General features: G+C 45.4%; 1 protein-coding gene across 1 annotated transcript in view; it reads right to left on the bottom strand.

Annotated features, from left to right (window-relative positions):
* Window positions 1-21,768, bottom strand: part of SPMAP2L (sperm microtubule associated protein 2 like) — a 41,488-nt gene that overhangs the window by 4,000 nt on the left and 15,720 nt on the right. Inside the window, exons 5-7 of the mRNA XM_060236359.1 lie at window positions 14,548-14,685; window positions 6,092-6,212; window positions 994-1,125 (exon numbers count right to left, since the gene is read on the bottom strand). Of these exons, the coding sequence (XP_060092342.1) occupies window positions 994-1,125; window positions 6,092-6,212; window positions 14,548-14,685 (391 nt within the window). The remainder of the gene's footprint in view (window positions 1-993; window positions 1,126-6,091; window positions 6,213-14,547; window positions 14,686-21,768) is intronic.

Genomic DNA, 21,768 nt, shown 5'->3' with positions numbered 1-21,768 from the left:
GAATTTGCGGGGCGTTTTGTGGGTGGGTGAGGATGTCATGTAAGGGATGCTCTGGATTTTGGACAAACTCTATGGTTAAATTGGGTTTAAACTATAGTTTGTCCAAAAACAAGAGCGACTCCCCACGTGACATCCCTGTTTAGGGGAAGGGTTTTCCCCGCCGGCCAGCTGGTCTGCGGGGGAGAGAAGTCCCTAAAGAGAGCCAGTTTGATGTAGTGGTTAAGTGTGCAGACTCTTATCTGGAAGAACAGGGTTGATTCCTCACTCCTCCACTTGCACCTGCTGGAATGGCCTTGGGTCAGCCATAGCTCTTGTAGGAGTTGTCCTTGAAAGGGCAGCTTCTGAGGGAGCTCTCTCAGCCCCACCCACCTCACAGGGTGTCAGCTGTGGGGGGAAGGAGATAAAGGAGATTGTAAGCTGCTCTGAGACTCTGATTCAGAGAGAAGGGCGGGGTATAAATCTGCGTCTTCTAAAACTGGGGGATCCCCCGCTGGGACCTGGGGGCTGGCAATCCTAGTTCAGTCAGCTAACTCCAAGGACCAATCCCTGTTCATCAGGCCCAATAAAGCTTCAGAGTCTGCTTTTCAGTCTTAGTGACTTTTTGTATAGAAAACACCTTGCGTGGTCTTTGTATTGATGCATTTTGTATATTTAACTTCCTGCCCAGTTTTGGGCTTTGCCTTTGGCTCCTCTGATCTTTGGCTGCTGTTCCTGGAATCTGGACTTTGCCCACCCTTGACTATGCTTCTCATCTGATTCCAGACAGAGGGCCTCCCCCTTAACTGCTTGAGGCTGGCCCACCATCCCCATTGCTTCAGGAGAATGCTATAAACATTCCATGACATCACAACAGCCCAGCCAATGCCTTGGGAGCAAGCCAAAGAAGGTATATGCTTATTACTGAATAAGAAACAAGCGTAGCCATACAGATGAAAATTCACCCCATGGTAATCCAGACAGTAAAGAACCTCTCCATTAAAGTAAAGACATTACTTTTCGGATGGGAGCCTCCATGCATCTGTTTTCATAGCAGGGAATGGCCCTCTTGATTACTGGCTGAGAGAGACGTTGTGTCCGTGGGGATGCTGAAGTGGTCCGGGCAGCACGTGTAACGGGTGTTTCAGGCTACACAAGGCAAATCAGACAGGTTAATAAGATCCTCTTTGCAATTTAGAAACCCATCAGTGCCCAAGTAGCCCTTCAAACTCATTGTAACAAATTCCGTAATAACTAGGCAACTCCCTTAAGGACAGAAAAGTGGACTTTCTTCAGAAAACGAAGGCAGTTTACTAAGTGACTCATAAGTCTTTGAGGTTATGGACAGCAAAAGGGTAACCTGGGGTCCAGAACAAGACAAGCCTTGTATCCTACCACACTGCTCAGTGACATTTGAAGTCTCCCTTCAACCCAAGGAGTATTCATCCCATGAAATGGCGGGATACAAGCCCCTTTAGTGGCTTTGCTGGATCAATCCAAGGTCAATTGAACCCAACATCCTGGTACCAATAGTGATCAGCCAGATGTCTTCTGGCACTCCCAAGAAGAACTTGAAGGAGAAAGCCATTCCCTATTGTTTCCCCATGGCAACTGGTAGTCATAGCAATGGTGGCTTTTGAAAGACGCACTTAGTTATCCTTAGCCAAGAGCCACAAATAAGAACATAAGAGCCCTGTGGGATCAGATCAGTGGTCCACCTAGTCCAGAATCCTGTCTCACACAGTGGCCAACCAATTACTCTGGATGGCCAGCAATGGCATAGAGGCTGAGACCTTCCACTGGTGTTGCCTCCTGCCACTGTGATTCAGAGGTTGACGGCCTCTGAATGTGGAGGTTCCCTTTAGTCAATGTTAGTTTCACATTGGGAGTACCTTTTGAAATAGGAGACTTTTCCAGCTGAATTTGCTCCCCCTTTATCAGTAGTCAAGGAGTTTGCTGGAGAAACCCCCCCCCCCCACTGCCAGGCACTGCTTAAAAAATTTAGTGAGAGGAGGCAGAGACTTCAGAGCTTTGCAGCCTGAATTCCCCCCATTGTTATTTAGAAATGAGATGACAAAAGGAGATGTTGAGATGGACCAGACTTTTTAAAAAAGGCTGCAACTGCCACAGCATTATTCTCACGTTTCAAAAGGAATTCCCCCCCCAAATACAAAATAGCCCAGCATCTTAACCAACCAAGCTAACTTGATGTCAGACAAAGGCAATTACTTTCCTAATCTCCTATTTAAAAAGACATGCGCAGTGTGAAACTGACCAATAAGAACAGACCAATTAGCCTGCCAGGGGAGGGGAGGGGGAAAGTCCGAGGAATTGTTTCTACTTTTAAAGACTTGGAAGCAAATTAAGAGGAGGGGGGGAAGTACTCCTCTGAAAAACCACTCTTGGAAACTATGGCGATACAGAGGAGTGACAGCAGAACGCTGGGAAAAGAATGTGGAAGGAATTAAAAAATTCGATGGGAGAGTGAGGTGAATGTGCATGTGAATATGGAAGCAGGTTTTTAAAGTGACGGAGGTGAGAGCCGTAGTAAACACAAAAGCAGAAAGGGCCCTTGTTTCCAGCATTCCCAGGAAAAAGGGAACGGGTGTGAAGCATCTTAAGTCCCATTTGCTCTGAGGCTTCCCGTGTGCAGACTTTCCATGCTGTATCTCTCTCTCTGCCCAGATTGTTTCCTGAATTAATCTGCTCTTCTGATAAGGTGCAAATAGAGGGTTAGCATTATAAACTCTTCCCATGCAACAACAGAAGTTGGGACACAGTGATGGGACATTTTTCCATGACATCTTCCATGTCATCTTGCACTGAAGAGCCAAATTTTAAGAGATGTCCTTTTGTACTCAAGGCCCTTTTATATGCAATATCCTTGTTCATGTCCTTTTGTACGATCATAGAATCATAGAGTTGGAAGGGACCTCCAGGGTCATCTAGTCCAACCCCCCGCACAGTGCAGGAAACGATTAGGGTTGCCAGCTCTGGGTTGGGAAATACCTGGAGATTTTGGCGGGGGGGGGGGGGGGTGGCCTGAGGAGGGCAGGTGTTTGGGGAGAAGATGGACTTCAATGGGGTATGATGCCATATAGTCCACCTTCCAAAGCGGCCAATGCTTCCTGGTGATTTCTATCGCCTGGAGATTAGTTGTAATCCCAGGATATCTCCAGCCATCACCTGGAGGTTGTGTAAGGAAACAATCAAAGGTTATAATGATCAAATTACTAAGATAGTTATCAATACTCAAAGTCAATTCATTGAAAGTGAATTGTGAAAATATTTTGTAATTGACCTTGAATATTGAAGTCTTTTTTTTGTAAAAAAAGTAATCAAGGGGGCACCCTATGCTAGAAGTGTGATTGAAGCAGGAGTATTCAAGCCAACGTCCTGTACATCGGGGCTCCGTTGAAATTTATCTTTACGTTTGGGACTTTGTGCCTTTAAGCTTTTTGTATTGAATGTTATATTTGTTATTTGGTCAAATTGATATTCAATGATAAATATCTTAGTAATTCGGTCACTATAACCTTTGGTTGTTTCCTTACACATAGTCTCAGAGTGACCCTCTCTCTGGTTCCCAAATCACCTGGAGGTTCGTATTTGTTGCCATTTGAAATGTTTTTTTATTAACCCCTGATTTTTTTCTTTAAACTGAGAACCTTCCTAGATTTCAAAGCTGCTTTGTGAACCAGCCCCTGGCTGAAAGAACACGAGATAAAAATGTCTAATAAACTGCCTGCTCGTTAAAAGCCCAAGCTGTCCCCTTCTTGTGAGCCTGTTCTTGTTCTTCAGCTTAAGACCTAGTTATGATGCCACAGAACTGTGTCTCCTCATAAGTTCTACGGAAAGGAAGGCGCTTTGGCAATCCATCCTGCAGTGTTTTCATAGTTTCACCCACTCATGGGTGTTGCTTAAGAAAACGGATCCCTGTCTGGCTGAATAATCCCTGTATAGAGTTACAAATCTTACATAACCGTCCAAGAAACAGGATGCTAGACACCAATTTTAGTTGGTTGGAGTGGGAGAGCTTCTTAAGTAACAAAGGAAGCAGGAAGTGATGGTTATGTCATGAGTCAAAGAAGGGAGCTGGGAGCTTTTGTAAAGTCCCCGTGTGAGAGACATATCTGGGTGTTACGTCTATGCATGCGGAAGGTAAACTTTCAGTGCAAAAAAGGTTTTCTAACGCTTTCTTTAACGATCGATCTCTCTTTCAAATTTTTTGGGGGTATTTCTTGCATTTTTGTGTGTGCACCCATGCCTGGAAGCCGTGGCGACCTCTGGCAACCCTTACTAGGTCATAGAGGATGTTCAGAGAAGTGACTTGATAGCCTGCCTCTGCCTCCTGACTCTGGTATTTCTTGGAGGTCTCCCATCCAAATACTTGCCAGGTCGGCCCTGCTTAGCTTCTGAGATTTGACAAGATTGGGCTTGCATGGACTAACCAGGTCAGGGGTCTCTTTCAAATTTTTATACCACCAACTGTTCTTCTGAGGAACTCATAATAGTGTACAGGCTTCTCCCCCTCCATCTTATGTTCACAAGAACCCTTTGAGGTAGGTCACGCTGCGAGAAGGCAATCAGCCAAAGGTCACCCGGTGAGTGTGATGATGAAGTGGTTTCAAAGCCAGTTTGGTGTAGTGGTTACGTGCGGACTCTTATCTCGGAGAAATGGGTTTGATTCCCCACTCCTCCATTTGCTCCTGCTGGCATGGCCTTGGGTCAGCCATAGCTCTGGCAGAAGTTGTCCTTGAAAGGGCAGCTGCTGTGAGAGTCCTCTCAGCCCCACCCACCTCACAGGATGTCTGTTGTGGGGGAGGAAGATAAAGGAGATTGTGACCGCTCTGAGACTCTGAGTGGAGGTTGGGATATAAATTCAATATCATCATCATCTTCTTCTACCCATGCTGGTCTTCTGTAGGACAGCAACTCAAAAGTCATACCCAACAAATCTCATTGGTCTTTATGATGAAGTGGGAATTTGAACCTGGCCATTCTGTATCTAGTTCTGTAACCACCGTGCCACACCAGCAATCTGAGGGCAAAACCAGATGCCACAACCACAGACCCATTATGAAAGAAATGGGTCGCTGCCGAATTTATATAAAGTATGTGCGTGTGGGGTGGGGGGGTTTAAAGCAGAGGGTGGGCAGGCAAGAGCTTCCCCAAATCCCTTCCGACTACCCAAATATCATGTAGTGCAGGAGTCCCCAACCCTTTCCGGCCTGCGAGTGCTTTTGGAATTCTGACACAGCATGGTGGATGCAAAATGGCTGCTGCAGGAGGTGGAGCCAGCTACCAAGCGGTTGCCCCAGCATACCTTCGGTCACACAGTGAAGAGCCTTCTGCTGTGGTGGCAACAGGTACCAAAGCAATGTTTTCAAAAATCTGCAAAGCCAATCAAAAGCCTTGAAAGGCAACAGTCCAACTTGGCCCCACCCACTTTCTAAAACCATGCCTGGGGCTTCCTGCTGTCCATCTGGCAGGGAAATCCCTGCGTCCAATGCTGACTCAGCCAACAACCATGCTCTCATTTCCACATTTATCTAACAACAGGGAACAGCATGCTAATGAATCATCTCACTCTTATTTTCTTGGCCCTCTTTATCACACGGCATGTCGCCAAAAACAGTAGATTCCCCCCCCGCCCCTTAAATGCTGGTTATTTTTAACTGATCTCAAAGAACTCTTATATACCCAGAGGAATGGTGGCTGCCAGACACAACAGTACTTATTTCAGGGCTCAGCTATTTTTAAAAACCATCGAGGAGCTAGGTTCGTCTTGGGGCCTCATCGCAGCCATTCCAAAAAGCTGAGAGAAGCATAAAATGCTTCATGGCTCTGAAACAGAGCAAAGTACAGAAATACTCGGACAGAAGATCAAGATGAATTTTGGTAAAACACTGTTATAAGGTTGTCAGCTCTGCGTCGGGAAATACCTGGAGATTTGGGGGTGGAGCCTGGGGACCTCAGCAGGGTACAATGTCATCGAGTCCACCCTCCAAAGCAGCCATTTTCTCTAGGGGAACTGATCTCTGTCGTCTGGAGATCATTTCTAAAGCAGGAGATCTCCAGGTGCAACCTGGAGGTTGGTAATCCTGGTTATTACCTCTTTCGGAAGGACGAAGAATGGGTTTAGGCCTCTCGGCTGTGATATTTCCAGAATCCGCTGGGAAGCTTTACAATGAAGTGCTGATGGGCTGACAGACCATATCGGAGAGCTTCGCGGCCTGCAAGGAAACGCGAGGAGATTGATAGTAAGCCTCAGACTACCTTTTCCACAAGCTTGGCTCCTATAGCTAGGAGCTTCATAGTTACCCAGGCACTGCAGTTGCAATTTATAGGTGTTAACAGCAAAACAATTCAACGCAGGACTGCTGAGAGGCACCTCTGGAACCCCTGCCCTAAACATGCACTGGCTTGACTCATCATTGTATAAAACCCTAATAATAGAGATGCCCTGCTGAATCAGATTGGCATTCCATCTAGTCCAGCATCCTATTTTTCACTGTTCCTAAGCAGTCGCTCTAGAAGGACAGTGAACAGAGCACAGAGGCTGAGGCCTTCCTCTTGCGTTTCCTCCTAGCTTTGTCATTTAGATTTACAGGGCTGTAGCCAGTAGGGGGGCACTGGGGAAAGTGCCCCCTATCAAATCTGCATCACCCCCCATGGTGGGGCGCTGCAAATTAGGAGGGCGCTGCTCCCCCCACTGGGGACAGCTCTGATTCAGAAGTTGGCTGCCTTTGAATTGCGGAGGTGTCCCTCATGTACTGTGACTAGCACCAACTTTTGAGGGATCTAACTGATGCAGGTACACCTTCCTGTACCTTCAGTAACCCAAACAACCAGAGACTTCCACAGATAAAACTTTACTCTACTTAAGCTATTACTCTGAACAGAAGCCTTAAAGATACAGCAGAAGTCAAAACAGAAGATAAGTTTCCGGATACAATAGAAGATTATGCACTTTAGTATTCAGATAAACTTTAAGCAGACTCTCATAGCTAAGCTTACCTTATCTTATACTCTAATACCTTTAAAGAGAATTAAATCTAAAAAACCTGTTTCAGTCTATATTAGAGCTATGCGCTATGCTCTAAGTTTGAGGCCTCAAATGGGAGATAGCATGAAATCAACAAAGGTTGTTAATTTCTTGGCATGACGGGCAGAGACCCCATGTCTCTCATCCAGGCCAGCCGCTGCCCTGAGCCCGCCTTGCAAGATAGGGTGGGGTATAAATCGCAAATTAAATTAAATAAAATTTAACCAGTTTGTGGACCTCCTGATCTGGGGTTATCCAGCCACCCACAGGTTTTGCAAACTGGGACTTTCCTACTTCCTACATCCTCTGTAGTCTGTTGAGTCCCCCCACCCCCATTTTGTTCCAGTGATTACAGGGACTGCAATGAGAAATGGGAATTGGCAGAAACTGCTGCCCCCTCCTCCAAAGACCTTAAAAGGTAAAGGAAGCACCTGTGCAAGCACCAGTTGTTTCCAGCTCTGGGGTGACGTTGCTTTCACAGCAGACTTTTTACGGGGTGGTTTGCCACTGCCTTCCCCAGTCATCTACACTTTCCCCCCAGCAAGCTGGGTACTCATTTGACCGAACTCAGAAGGATGAAAGGCTGAGTCAACCTGGAGCCAGCTACCTGAACACAGCTTCCGCCGGGGATCGAACTCAGGTTGTGAGCAGAGCTTAGGACTCTGCGCCACAGGGCTCTTCCAAAGACCTTAACTGCTATTAAATTTTTGGAACGGCACAACAGGAGGAGGTCATATTCAGTTTGAGCCTTATTTATCTTCTTTGATCCTCCTGAACCTGCTGGGCCTCAGATCTTAAGGAACAGCCTGTTTTATATATATCACATAAAATAGCTGGGGGGTAGAACTGTTCTCCCTGTCCCTCTAATTTCCTGCACAGAAGGTTTTTGTACAGGTGTGTGTGTGTGGGGGGGGGAGCTCTGACTCATGTACAACTTCCACCTGCAGTCACGTCTTCATAGAAAGGCTGCTGAGGAGCATTTCTTTGTGTTATTTCAGTTCTGTTACTGCTGCTTCTGCAGAAGGGCCACTCCTTTCATTAAGCTTCAGCCATACGTTTTGCAGCTGGTGGGAAAGGGGGAGCCTAGGGTTGCCAAGTCCAATTCAAGAAATATCTGGGTACTTTGCGGGTGGAGCCAGGAGACTTTGGGAGTGGAGCCAGGAGCAAGCATAATCAAACTCCCAAGGGAGTTCTGACCATTACATTTAAAGGGACCTCACGCCTTTTGAATACCTTCACTGGAAATAATGAAGGATAGGGGCATCTTCTTTTGGGGCTCATAGAATTGGATCCCGAGGTCCAAACTTTTTGAAACTTGGAGGGTGTTTGGAAGTGAGGCACTGGATGCTATGCTGAAACTTTGGTGCCTCAAAAAACAGACCCCCCCCCCAAGATCAATTCACCATTATACCCTATGGGAATCGGTCTCCATAGGGAATAATGGAGTGTTTAGCAGACATTTCCCCCCTCCCACTTTCTGATGACCCTAAAGCAGGGGGAGGGCCCCCAAACTGGGAAATCTCCTGCCCTCACCTGGGGATTGGCAACCCTAGGGGAGCCGGCGACAGGATCGCTGCCAACAAAGCAGGGTAAAAGACGTCCAGACCAAGCCACTGTATGTGATTAATAGGCACACATTTTTTACTGTCATTATAGAAGCAAATTCTGTTGCTGCTGCTGCAAAAAAAAATAAATCTCAAGAGGGAAACGATGGCCAAAGATGAGAGCATTCTAATGCTTTGGCCAAAAACAAACAGCTCGAGTGAAAAGGATTGTGCTGGAAATGCCATTACTGGAAGCTGAGTCCAGCGAAATGACAAGCATTTTTAAGCTTTAGTGCACCTTGTTTACGGTTGATGGACACTCATGGCCAGGAGAGCACACTGTGACTCCCTGAGAGGTTGTGGGCTGGAAAGCAGTGTTTGGTTTGGGCAGGCATGGCACAGGAAGGGGGGGGGTGGAAGCTGGCAGCTGGAACTCTACTTGAGAAGATGCCTGGGTTTGGTAGCTGCCTGAAATCAGAAGCCTGGGAATACTGCATGCTATTGCTTTTAGGGACGTTCTGCTCCTTACCTGCTCTCTTTGCGTATGTTGTCCATAACAGACGGAACAAAAAGAACACTGTAGTTGCCCAGTGTGCCGAATCTGTAATGGGCTGCCCCTAAAATGTCCTATAGCTTGGGGGAACTGAGAAGTGCGAAACAGAATCCGATGCGTTGGCAGAGAAGAAGCAGGAGAGCTGGGGAAAACTGATGAGAGACACAGTCCTGTGAGCCGCCCTGAGCCCGCCTTGGCGGGGGAGGGCGGGATATAAGAATAAATTTATTATTATTATTATTATTACAGTGCAGGATTAAACCCTGTGGAGGCCCCTAGGCAGTCGAAATTTTGGGGGGGCCCTCGCATATTATCTCAGAGTCTGAGCACCTGGCCCACCACCCATGGCCCCTGCTGCAGCCTGCAGGAACCTTCTCCAAAGCCCCTTTTACTAAGCTGTGGGGGAGAGGCAGAGAGGCAAACTTGGTGACGCCAGCAGTAGCTGCACCAGGCAAGTCGGGCAAAGAGCAGCTAAATTGCTGGCTGCTCATGCAGGCTGGGAGGGCTGCAAACATGGGGAAAACCGGGGGGAGGAGAGCCAGCCTGGGGCCCCTAAAGACATGGGAGCCCATAGGCTAGTGCCTACTTGGCCTAATTGTTAATCTGGCTCTGGAGAGACAAAACCAGCAACATGTAGAGAGCCAGTTTCCGTCATTCTGTCCCCGTGTAGTGCGAAGGAGAAACAATCGTCAAGATGGGTCCTTGCAGATGAATGAGCCGCTGGGGTGTAGTGATTAGAATGTCAGGGCCAAAGTATATACTGCCTGGGTATTTTCCCACCCACCCCCTCAGTTTGATGTAGTGGCTAAGAGTGTGGACTCTAATCTGGAAGGTTTGATTTCCCACTCCTCCGCATGAAGCCAGCTGGGTGACCTTCTCTCAGAGCTCTCTCAGCCCCACAGGGAGTCTGTTGTGGGGATAGGAAGGGAAAGGGGTTTGTAAGCTGCTGAGACTCCAGTTGAAGGGTGGGGTATAAATCCAATTTCTTCCTCTTCCTCCTCTTCTCAATGAGGCCACTCTAGTCCTACCACTGGGAGGTCTGTGCTCAGAACCAGGGCTTTTTTTTGCAACAGGAACTCACTTGCATATTAGGCCACATCCCTCTTATGTAGCCAACCCTTCAAGAGCTTACAGGTCTCCGTACAGGGCCTACTGTAAGCTCTTGGAGGATTGGCTACATCAGGGGTGTGTGGCCTAATATGCAAAGGAGTTCCTGCTACAAAAAAAAAGCCCTGCTCAGAACTTAGTTCCTAGGTGAGAACCCAATTCAGACTGGGGCAGTGGCACACAGAAAGAAGGTGCTTACACCTTTCCCTGCATTTTTCCCAGCCTGAAAAGGCACCAGCATTTGCCTCACTGGGAAAAGCTATATAGCCCATCAGGCCATGTTTCTTTCCCCAGTAGGGCAAATATTGGCACCCCGAAGCCATTTCAGATCAGTAGGCCATGTTTGTGTGTGTGTGTGCCACATTCCTACCCACTGTGGACCTAATCCAGACAAGGCCCCCACGTTCCTAGTGATTGCATTCTGCAGAATGATTGCATAGAACTGCCAGTGCACACCTGGTCAACAGGACTGGAGCAGATGCCGGAAGAGAAGAAGATGGTGAGGGGTCTGGAGACCAAGTCCTATGAAGAAAGGTTGAAGGAGCTGGGCATGTTTAGCCTGAAGAGGCGGCTGAGAGGTGATATGATCACCATCTTTAAGTACTTGAAGGGCTGTCATATAGAGGATGGTGTGGAATTGTTTTCTGTGGCCCCAGAAGGTAGGACCAGAACCAGTGGGTTGAAATTAAATCAAAAGAGTTTCTGGCTCAACATGAGGAAGAACTTCATGACAGAGCAATTCCTCAGTGGAGCAGGCTTCCTCGGGAGGTTGTGGGCTCTCCTTCCTTGGAGGTTTTTAAACAGAGGCTAGATGGCCATCTGACAGCAATAAAGATCCTGTGATTTTAGGGGGAGGTATTTGTGAGTTTCCTGCATTGTGCAGGGGGTTGGACTAGATGACCCTGGAGGTCCCTTCCAACTCTATGATTCTATGAGACAACTGAGGAGACCAGGATTCAAATCCCTACTCTGCTTGCTGAGTGATGGCGAGACAGCCATTTTCCTTCGGTTTAGCCTACGTCACAGGGTTATGATGAAGATAATATGGGAGCAGAGGACCAGGTGCACCCTCAAGAGGTCCTGGGAGGGTAAGTTTAAACTAAAACAAACAAAGGAAGATTTGTGCAGTGAATAGCAGGACTGATTCTCAGCAGCTGGCATCACAGAGGGAAGAGGGCAGGGATTAGCGCCCCTCCCTGAATGCACTTTTACTTTGGCCCACATAAATGAAAGCTATTCGCTCCTATACAGCCAATGAAACGCTAACCTGGCCCCATTCCAATGGGAGCAAAACTCGCCTGCCGCCTTTGATGGGAGGTGGCCCCCACCACCCCCAGCAGAGATCTCTGCACACCTCCTCTCCCTCACATCTTCACAATATACACATCTTGCAGCACATATACTGCCCTCCGCCCCGCATTTTGGCAGGCTTGCAAATGCGAAGGAACAAGCAGAGCATCTCATTTTTGCTGAGATGGGACTTTGCAGAGGGCTCAGCACCTGCCAGGACCCGGTTCTCGGGGTGGGGAGGGGCGAGCCGTTGTTTTCCAGGAATAGCTTTTCATATTTTCATCCTCTTAAGACCAGTCGCTCCTTTTCCCATGACATCAGCTGTTTCTTCCCACCCCCCTTTGCTGTTTTTAGTCGCAACTGTGGGAAAGCTGCAAAACTGGAGGAAAGATTCAAGAGTCTACAAGCGAAGTTATAATTCTGGAGAGGGATCTCATTCTCAGTGACTTTTTCTAAAGAGCCTGGCTAGGGCTACATCTGATCTGTGAAGCCATATTCCAAAGGTGGCCAAACTGCAGCTCGGGAGCCACATGTGGCTCTTTCATGCAAATTGTGTGGCTCTTGAAGCCCCCACTGCCCCATTGGTCAGCTTGGGGAAGGCATTTGTCTCTTCAAATCACTTTTCCAAACCAGCCAGTGGCTTGGAGAACGTATTTAAAGTTAAAGTTGCTTTCTTTCCACCACTCCTTCTCCCTTCATCTTCCTTCTCTCTCTCTGATGTTCATATCTTGTGGCTCTCAGATATCTGACATTTATTCTATGTTGTAATAATCTCCTTATTGCCTACCAGGAGTGGCCATCGGTAGCTCTCCAGATGTTTTTTGCCTACAACTCCCATCAACCCGTCAATGGCCATGCTGGCTGATGGGAGTTGTAGGCAAAACGTCTGGAGAGCTACCGTTGGCCACCCCTGGCCTATACCATTGGTTATCCTCCCCCATAGTGATCTGTCATCTGAATTATTATATCTGGGCCATTGATTCTACTCCACCTGCACTATGAGCCCGCCCGCCTTTGTTATATAGTACTGTGTTGTGTTGTTCATTTTAATTGCACTTTATTGGTTTTATTGTATTTGACTGGTTTTACTTGGATGTAATCTGCCTTGAGCTTGCCTGGGAAAGGGCAGAATATAAATTTACCTAAACAAACAAACAAATAAATGTGACTCTTATGTGAAGCAAGTTTGGCCACCCCTGCCATATTCTCTCAAGTCACCACTAGGAAGGTTGGAAAAAAAATTAATGTAAAGTCTAGATTCTGCCAGGCTCCACCCACAGTGCCCTTATTCCACCCTCTGGCACCACCTAGATGTCCAGCCTTCTGGAAATAAATTAGCAATTTCATCCCTTTTTTGGCTCCCTTGTTCCTGAGACTATAACCTTCCCACACAGCCCACTGTCACAAAGGATTTGGCTGTAATTAGTCTAGGATTAACCACTACTTTCTAATCCCTACTTCAGATTCAGACAAATCCAGAAGCTCTGGAGTGCCAACATTTTACTTCCATGGAGGGCTTACACCCCTGCTAGACTCTGACTTGTCGTCATCCAGTCATCTGGAGTTTTTACATTTAAGGAACCACCTCTTCATATTCCAGCAAATGGGAGGTCTGACTGTGAAGCAGATGGACTGCTTAAATGCTTAGATATCATTCTTGTGGTAGGCAAAGTTTGCTTTTCACTCTTATGCAAATACTTGATTAGCATGAGTTGAAAAAGGAGGAGGAATGTCTGTCATGCACGTAAGCATGCCAACCAGTACAGGTTTTATGTTCACCAGGCAATAAGGGCTGTTCCACTAGCAGTTAAGGGCCATTTAAATGCAAGAAGTGTTATATTTCTAGCACAATCCTATGCAGAGTCACACCCTTCTAAATATAGGTGTGTAACTCCGTTTAAGATTACACTATTCTTCTACCAAATAAATTGTTTGGGGAAGGACTGAGAATGCCAGACAACTAATGTAAAACCCTACAGTTCAGGCTCTGCCTTGCTCCTTTCTTGCTGGTGACCTTTCTAAGATGGAGTTCTAGCTCTAGCCAAAAGCCACAAGCCCTTTGGCTCTTGGCCTGAGAGGCAGAGCCTACAACTGGGAGGAAGTTCTGGAGACAGACAGATAGCACTATTTTTTCCTTGTCTTTGCCTTTTGTCAGACTAGGATCCAGGAGATGCAGGTTCGAATCCCTACTCTGTCATAGAAACCTGCCGGCTGACCTTGGGCCACTCACACACTTTCAGCCTAACCTACCTCATAGGGTTGTTGTGAGGATAAAATGAAGGGTAGGAGCTTTGGGACTCCACTGGGGAGAACAGCAGGATGTATAAATGAAGGAAATGAAATAAGAATAAACTTGAAGGTCAGAAGGGCCACATTGTAGCCACCTCCTGCATGATTTCTTCACAAACACGTTGTTGGAGGGATACTTGCACTGCCCCATACAAAACAACCTTCACTACCTCGAAACAAACCCTCTAGACTGTATGAAACAATCCTCAGAGGTATTTGTGAATTTCCTGCATTGTGGAAGAAGAAGATGATGATGATATTGGATTTATATTCTGAATCTCAGAGGCTCACAATCTCCTTTCCCTCCCCACCCCCAACAGATACCCTGTGAGGTAGGTGGGGCTGAGAGAGTTCTTACAGCAGCTGCCATTTCAAGGACAACTCCTGCGATAGCTATGGCTGACCCAAGGCCATTCCATCAGCTGCAAGTGGAGGAGTGGGGAATCAAACCTGGTTCTCCCAGATAACAATCTGTGTACTTAACCACTACACCAAACTGGCTCTCAGTTTGGACTAGATGACCCTGGAGGTCCCTTCCAACTCTATGATTCTACTGCAAAGAAATGAAAAGCAGCTGGTTCTAGGTGTAGCAATTCAGAGAATTACAGCTACGGAGCATACTTTTTAAAAAGACCATCATCCTTTTCCAAAGAGATTACCCCTTACGAATCTTGGGGTGAAAATCCCTCTCAATCCACACAGCTTTTGCTGTTGTGTGTGTGCGTGAATGCGTGTCTCACCTCCGTTCCAGATAGATTGATGAGCACAACTTTGGTTCCGATAGTTGTAATATCCGTTCAGATGGCATGCAATCGTATGTGTTGAAAGGCTGCTCCCAGATCTCAGAGTCCTGACCGCAGCTGTACACATGGAGAGGCCTGGAGAGAAACCACCGAGGTATCAAGGCAGACAAAACAGAGATGGAAGATTAATGTGAACAACAAACTCTGAAATGCCACCTTTGATTTTATGATGAACGTAAGCAACATAACAGTTTAAGGGGGATGAATTCTCCATGAAGGGATGTAGCTTATCCTTCTCCCGGTTGGCTGGTTTTCTAGCTGCAGGGAATTTCATTTTATACAGAGAAGCATTCAAGCACATGAGTCCTGACAGTCTAGACACAGCTATCTCATCTGTGGTGTGTGAAAGCAAGGCCTCAGTCTCAGATTGCTTTGTGTTCTTCATGAGAGGTACGTACTCTAACCCAGCAAGAATTAGCCCAGAGCATCCTGATTTTCTGACATCTTTATTGAACAAGTGTGAGGTAATTATTTGCTTGTTCACACACATGACATTATCTACTATCTTGGCTTCCATAACCAAAAGGATAGTAAGCAATATTCTCCTCATGTTTTTCAACAGTTTACCCAGCCCTATCAGGGTGAATTGTGGCTGAGGTGGGAAGCCTGTATTTGAGCTGTATCAGTTCAGACTGAAGGTAGGAGCTCACATGAATCCGAGCTCTTCCACATCCAGATTTTTTAAAATTTCCTTCTCATACAAAATCAGATGTCCGGGATAAGGCTGGGCTAAAACTTCCTCATCAACATCTCATTCTTTGTGTGCCAGGAATTTCTAATATGCAGTAACATTTGGTGAGGCCAGCCTTCCTCTGAAACAGTAGAGCCCAGACACAGGTTTGCTACCTCAGTCAGACAGCGGTCTCTGACGCTCAGTTCATACTTCTCACTGACGAGCCAATTCACACATGACAAAGCATTTGCAGCTCCAAAATGGGGTAAGCAATGCCCTCCCAGGCCATTTCAGCCTGGGGAAATTGTATGGAGGCAGGCTGAAGTCTCCCCTCTCACCCATGCCACATTCCCAATCTGAACTGGGCTGCTGCAGCACTTAAAAAATTAATTCCCCTCTGATGAAGCCTGGCTGCATGCTACCCAGATCAAAGGTTTGCTCAATTTGTTAATTTTACTATTCTGTCAGTGGATCTTAAATTTGTACCATTTTGCAAGCTAAGCCACTGCCTACCAGCTATATGTAGCTCTGCCCATTGTACCTGATTCTTCGTCTGATGAAGTGTGCTTGGAGCACACGAAAAGTTACGTTCTGAATAAAACTTTGTTGGTCTTAAAGATGCACTTGACTCCTACTTTGTTCTACTGCTTCAAACCAACATGGCTGCCCATCTGGATCTGGCTGCAAGGAGAGCAAGTTGGACTGGGCAGCCTGGACCTCACACATTAAAAGAAGTAACATCTAATTTGAACCCGATGCCTTCTTAATGTTTGGTTTCAGTCCTAGAGGCAAACAGTATGATCGCGTTTTCTTAGTCTAGACTCCCTGAACTGAGAAATAACCCCAAATCTACTACAGGCATACCCAGAGATGAGTTGAACATATGAATATATGAAGCTGCCTTATACTGAATCAGACCCTTGATCCATCAAAGTCAGTATTGTCTTCTCAGACTGGCAGCGGCTCTCCAGGGTCTCAAGCTGAGGATTTTCACACCTATTTACCTGGACCCTTTTTTTGGAGATGCCAGGGATTGAACCTGGGACCTTCTGCTTCCCAAGCAGATGCTCTACCATTGAGCCACCGTCCCTCCCCAAGTTCTTACTTCCCTAAAAAAAAAAAATTCAGCCAGGCAATTCAAATCTGATGCTGAGAATGAACGCTGCACCCTGGATACATTAAGCATATCAACCAAAATCCGCACGATCCCTCTTATTGGCACAATTTATTTTCCTTGTGGCTATTTTGCATAATATATGCTGAGCTTAGTAATAGAGAAGGATGCATTTCCCCCCTCCCATACTCTATCTGTAAGATGCTGTAATCGATTGGGAATATGGGAGGCGCTTGCCCATTCCAGAAAAACCAATTTCAGGAGGGGTGTCAAAAGACCTGAGTTGGATTGAGATGACGAGTGAGGAGATTCTATGATTGATGAACAAATTAAAAACTGACAGATCACCAGGCCCAGATGGCATATATCCAAGAGTTCGGGAGGAACTCAAATGTGAATTTGTGGATCTTTGGCTAAAAATATGCAGTCTATCACTAAAATCTGCCTCCATTCCTGAAGGCTGAAAGGTAGTTAATGTAACCCAGATCTGTCAGTCAGTCAGTTTATTTACGGTCACAGATCAAGTAAAAAACAAGAATTTAAGAAGACGAAGATTGCAGATTTATACCTCGCCCTTCTCTCTGAACTCAGAGACTCAGAGCAGCTTACAATATCCTATATCTTCTCCCCCCACAACAGAAGGGTGGGGCTGAGAGGACTCTCATAGCAGCTGCCCTTTCAAGGACAACCTCTGTGATAGCTACAGCTAAACCCAAGGCCATTCCAGCAGAAGCAAGTGGAGGAGTGGGGGATCAAACTCGGTTCTCCCAGATAAGAGTTCGCACACTTAACCACTACACCAAACTGGCTCTTAAAAGCTTCAACACAGAAGATAAAATCTATGCTATAATAAGTATTAGGAAAGACAATTGTTTTAATATGATCTTTTTAAAAAGGTTCTAGAGGAGATCTGGGAAAGTACAGGCCAGTTAGTCTAATGTCAATACCAGGTAAGTTATTAATGACAGAATCCATTATTAATGACAGAATTAGTAAGCACATCGATGAACAAAAGCTACTGAGGAAGAGTCAACATGGAATAATTAACTTGTGAAATTCACTGCCACAAGAAGTGGTGGCAGCTACAAGCATAGACAGCTTCAAGAGGGATCAGATCAACATATGGAGCAGGGCCCCATCAACAGCTATTAGCTACAAGGTATAGAGAGAATATTCTGTTTGAAGAAGTGATGCTCTGTATTCTCAGTGCTTGGAGGGCAACAGCGGGAGGGCTTCTCTTTTGTTCTTATCCACAGCAACCACCGTCTTCATTAATCAACTGTACATGCTACAGCAGGGGACATTAGTTGATAAAGATACAATACATAAATCCAGGGGGGTTTTTTGGTAGAGGAAGCCCTACAGGTGCTCCCCGTGCCTTCCCCAGCAGGCATGCTGAGGAAGGCTGAAGCCACTGAGGGCATTTAAAGATGCCTCCCCCAGCATGCCAAGCGGAGCCCCGGCCATCCCAGGTGGAGCTCCGTTCCTGTGCACTCCCACCTCAAAAAAGCCCTGCATGAATCATATGAGAACAAACCTTTTAAAACATTCTGTCCATCATAACGCCTAAATATAGAGCAAATGGACAAAATCAATTCCAACCTTCAGCAATCCAACTCTTCCAACTTTTCTGCTAAGTGACTTCCTTTTGTGAGCTATGCCACATCCCAAGAAACTCCTCTATACAATCCTACTCAAATGTCCCTACTTTACTTTTAACTTTTTTCTTCTACTTCTAGCTCTTACTCTTCTCCTTGAGGTACAGGAGTGATTGTCCTTTTATGTTCAAATGTTATTTTGGCTATGTATTTCACGTATATGTTGGTGGTGGTGTGGTTTTTCATCTTATAATTTCTCTTTTATAATTTACTTCCTCTTATTTATTTAATCATTTACTCATTTACTTATTTATTATCCCTATCTGCTTAATACACTCTCTGGTTGTTCGATTTTGAATGTTATCTTGGATGCTACTGTGTATGCTTCAGGTTTAATTCACATGATACAGTTATGATTGAATGCTCTTAGTGTCTTAAGTCATGTTACCTCTATATTCAAAATGAACCTTTATCTTAAGTTTCCGTTGATGTATTGCATTGATATATATTGTATTGTATGTGTATATATATACACACACACACACACACACACATTTAATTCTGTATTTTTTAAAACTTTCTTAATAAATTTTCTTGTGAAATTTAATATATATCTCATATATATATGAGAGAGAGAGAGAGAGAGAGAGCACAAATGAGATATCAAGTGTCCAAAAATGGATGGATCTATATGTGAAATGCATATATTGAGATGAAATGAGATGTTGAGTCATAGCCAGCTTATGGCTACTGTAGGGTTTTCAGGGCAATGGACTCCAGAGGTGGTTTGCCTTTTTCTGCCTCTGCATAGCAACCCTGGACTTCTTTGGTAGTCTCTCATCCAAGTCCTAATAAGGGCTGATCCTGCTTAGCTTCTGAGGTCTGACAAGTTTGGACTAGTCTGCCCCATCCAGGTCAGGGCAAAACTGATATGTAGTTGTGGCGAAAATATGCATCACAAACTTCATTAAAACTTTCTATGCCAGGGGTGTCAAACATGCAGTTCGGGAGCCGAATCAGGCCCCCGGAGGGCTCCTATCAGGCCCCCGAGCAACTGGGGAAGGAAGGAAAGAGCCAGAGCTTTCTTTGATAGATAGATAGATAAATTTATTGTCATTGTTCTCAAAAAAGAAAATGAGAGCAACGAAATGAGGTGCTCTTCCACAAACATACCAACACATCAACACCCCCAAAAAAGAACATATACATAGACCATTTAAATGCATCTAAAAACAAATAACCATTCATAACCCTGCATTTAGCCTAACCACGGCACTTGGATAGAAGCTACCCTTGATTCTATTTGTCTTAGCCTTCAACACTCTATATCGCCTACCTGACGGTAAGATCTCAAATAGCAAGTGGCCCGGATGTGAAGGGTCCCTTAAGATCATTTGTATCTTCCTTTTACATCCCATATTATACAGATCCACCAATGAGGGGAGAGAACATCCACAAATCTTCTGTGCTCTTACCATCACTCTTTGGAGCACCCTTCTCTCTGCTTCCGTGCAGCTCCCAAACCACACGCAGAGGCAATAAGATAAAATGCTCTCAATGGAACTACGATAAAAGGCAACCAGCAGACTCCCTGACAGTTGTTGTGATCTTAAGAGTCTTAAGTAGTATAGTCGTTGCTGGGCCTTTTTCTCTAGAGCTAAAGTATTTGCCCCCCATGTTAGATCCTGTTTCATAGTAATTCCCAAAAACTTCCATTCTGTCACCTGTTCTACCATAACACCATCAATGAACAACGGCTGAATGTCCAGACTACTCTTCCTATAATCCACTATAATTTCCTTCGTCTTATTTACATTAAAAATAAGATTATTTGCCCAGTTCCCTCTTTCTCATGGGAGAAATACAAAGAAAGCATCTTTAAGCATCAATGAGAATGTTTTAAGTTTTTAAAAAATATATATTTGTGTTTGTGTTCTTTATAAAATTTATATCTCTGCTACCTAATCTTAAATAGGTACACACATGTCAAGGTCTCGTTTATGTCAGATCTGGCCCTCATAACAAATGAGTTCGACACCCCTGTTCTAAACCAAATAACAAGTTGTAAGCTTGGAATATGGGTTGCTCGAAATCTGTAGATGCAAAAAGGGGACAGGGAAGAAAACTTCATATGTCCCTTACAAGGATAAAGGTCTGTTTTCTTCAGGAAGGTTCTTTTGGGGAAGATTATTGGGCACCACAAGCTTCAGGTGAACACCCATTGTTTGAGAGGCTCCTTGCAGCCGCTTTCAGATTGGCTGCCTTTGCCAAGCCGGCCAATCAGGTAACATCAATTGTATGACACCTGTGCAAATAAGGATTCCGAGCGCCTGTTCTTTTGATGTGTTTTATTCTGGGGGTGTGTTTTGGGTTGGGTTATTGTGTATATAGTTGGGTCTTGCTGCTCGTGTTGAATGCCTGTTCTAAATAAAAAGAGCTATGCTGAAATCATGATAGCGTCTTGAACCCACAACTTAACAAAGACCAACGTGGTTGCAGGTGCTCTACAGATGTGAAATTCTGTCCAGTTTTCAATGGCTGACCAAAGATCTAACCAGAGACTGAAGCACTTCCTTAACTCTCAAGAGTTATTAAATTTGGTAGCTTCTGGCCCCAGGTTTAGCTGGAGTGCCAACACAGGGATCCGCAGAGGAACAATCTGTTGAAACACTAATTTCACTAGGAAAGCTAAGCACTCACATACTAGGCTTGCCAACCTCCAGGTGGCACCTGGAGAAATCCTGCAACTACAACTGATCATCAGATTATAGAGCAGCGGTGGCCAAACTGTAGCTCAGGAGCCACATGTGTGGCTCTCGAAGCCCCCACTTCCCCATTGGCTAGCTTGGAGAATGCATTTAAAGTTTAAGTTGATTTCTTTCCACCTCTTTCTCTCTCCCCCATCCATCAATCTATAAATCTAATCAATCTATAAATCCTATCTGTCTGTCTTCCTTCCTTGCGGCTCTCAAACATCTGATGTTTATTCTATTCTATTTATGTTAAGCAAGTCTGGCCACCCTGCAATAAAGATTATTAGTTTCCCCTGGAGAAAACAGCTCCTTTGGAGGGACTCTATGGCATTATACTGTGCTGAGGTCCCTTCCCTCCTTAACCCCATTCTCTCCAGGCTTCACCCCCAAATCTCCAGGAAGTTCTCAAACCAGAGATGGCATCCCTGCACCGGAACAGATTTCCTACTTAGAAATCAGCTCTATTAAACGTGCTCAGCTTGGCCTAGACAGTGTCCAATGTTTCTGGTTTGGCCTCCAGGTAACAGAAAGGTTTTTATGTAAGCAGTCACGATAAAGACATTCAAGCTTGATTTCAGTTCTGGCTCAACAGTTGGCAGGCATGGTGGAGAAGGGCAACAGAAAAGAAAAAAGGGCGTTGCATGGCCTGGCTTGCCAGGAGGGCCTGACTCATGAAACGAGCAGCTGTTTTTGATGGAAGGGAGTACCAGGCTGTATGTTGCACCTATTGGAGCTCCAGCTCCGAAAGTACCGCTGAACAATTCCTGGACTGATTTCAGCACACCTGATACTGCATGAGCTCTCTGCTTTGGATTTTTGGTCTTAGATTTTGCATTCACACTTGGGAGAGCAGACATGTTAGAAGTGTGTAGAAGACATGTTAGAAGCAGATTTTGAGGAGAAATTATCTCCCTTTTAAAAATACGTTGCTTCTCAAAAAAGTATGGATTGTTGTTTGCCTGGAAAATATTTAGATTTCATTTATTATTGATGTTTAACACCTAAATTGTTTGTTTTATG

Source organism: Heteronotia binoei, chromosome 4, assembly GCF_032191835.1.
Source record: "Heteronotia binoei isolate CCM8104 ecotype False Entrance Well chromosome 4, APGP_CSIRO_Hbin_v1, whole genome shotgun sequence".
NCBI classification, from domain to species: domain Eukaryota; kingdom Metazoa; phylum Chordata; class Lepidosauria; order Squamata; family Gekkonidae; genus Heteronotia; species Heteronotia binoei.
Note: the sequence above shows the minus strand (reverse complement) of the source record. Positions and strands in the feature narration are given on the sequence as shown.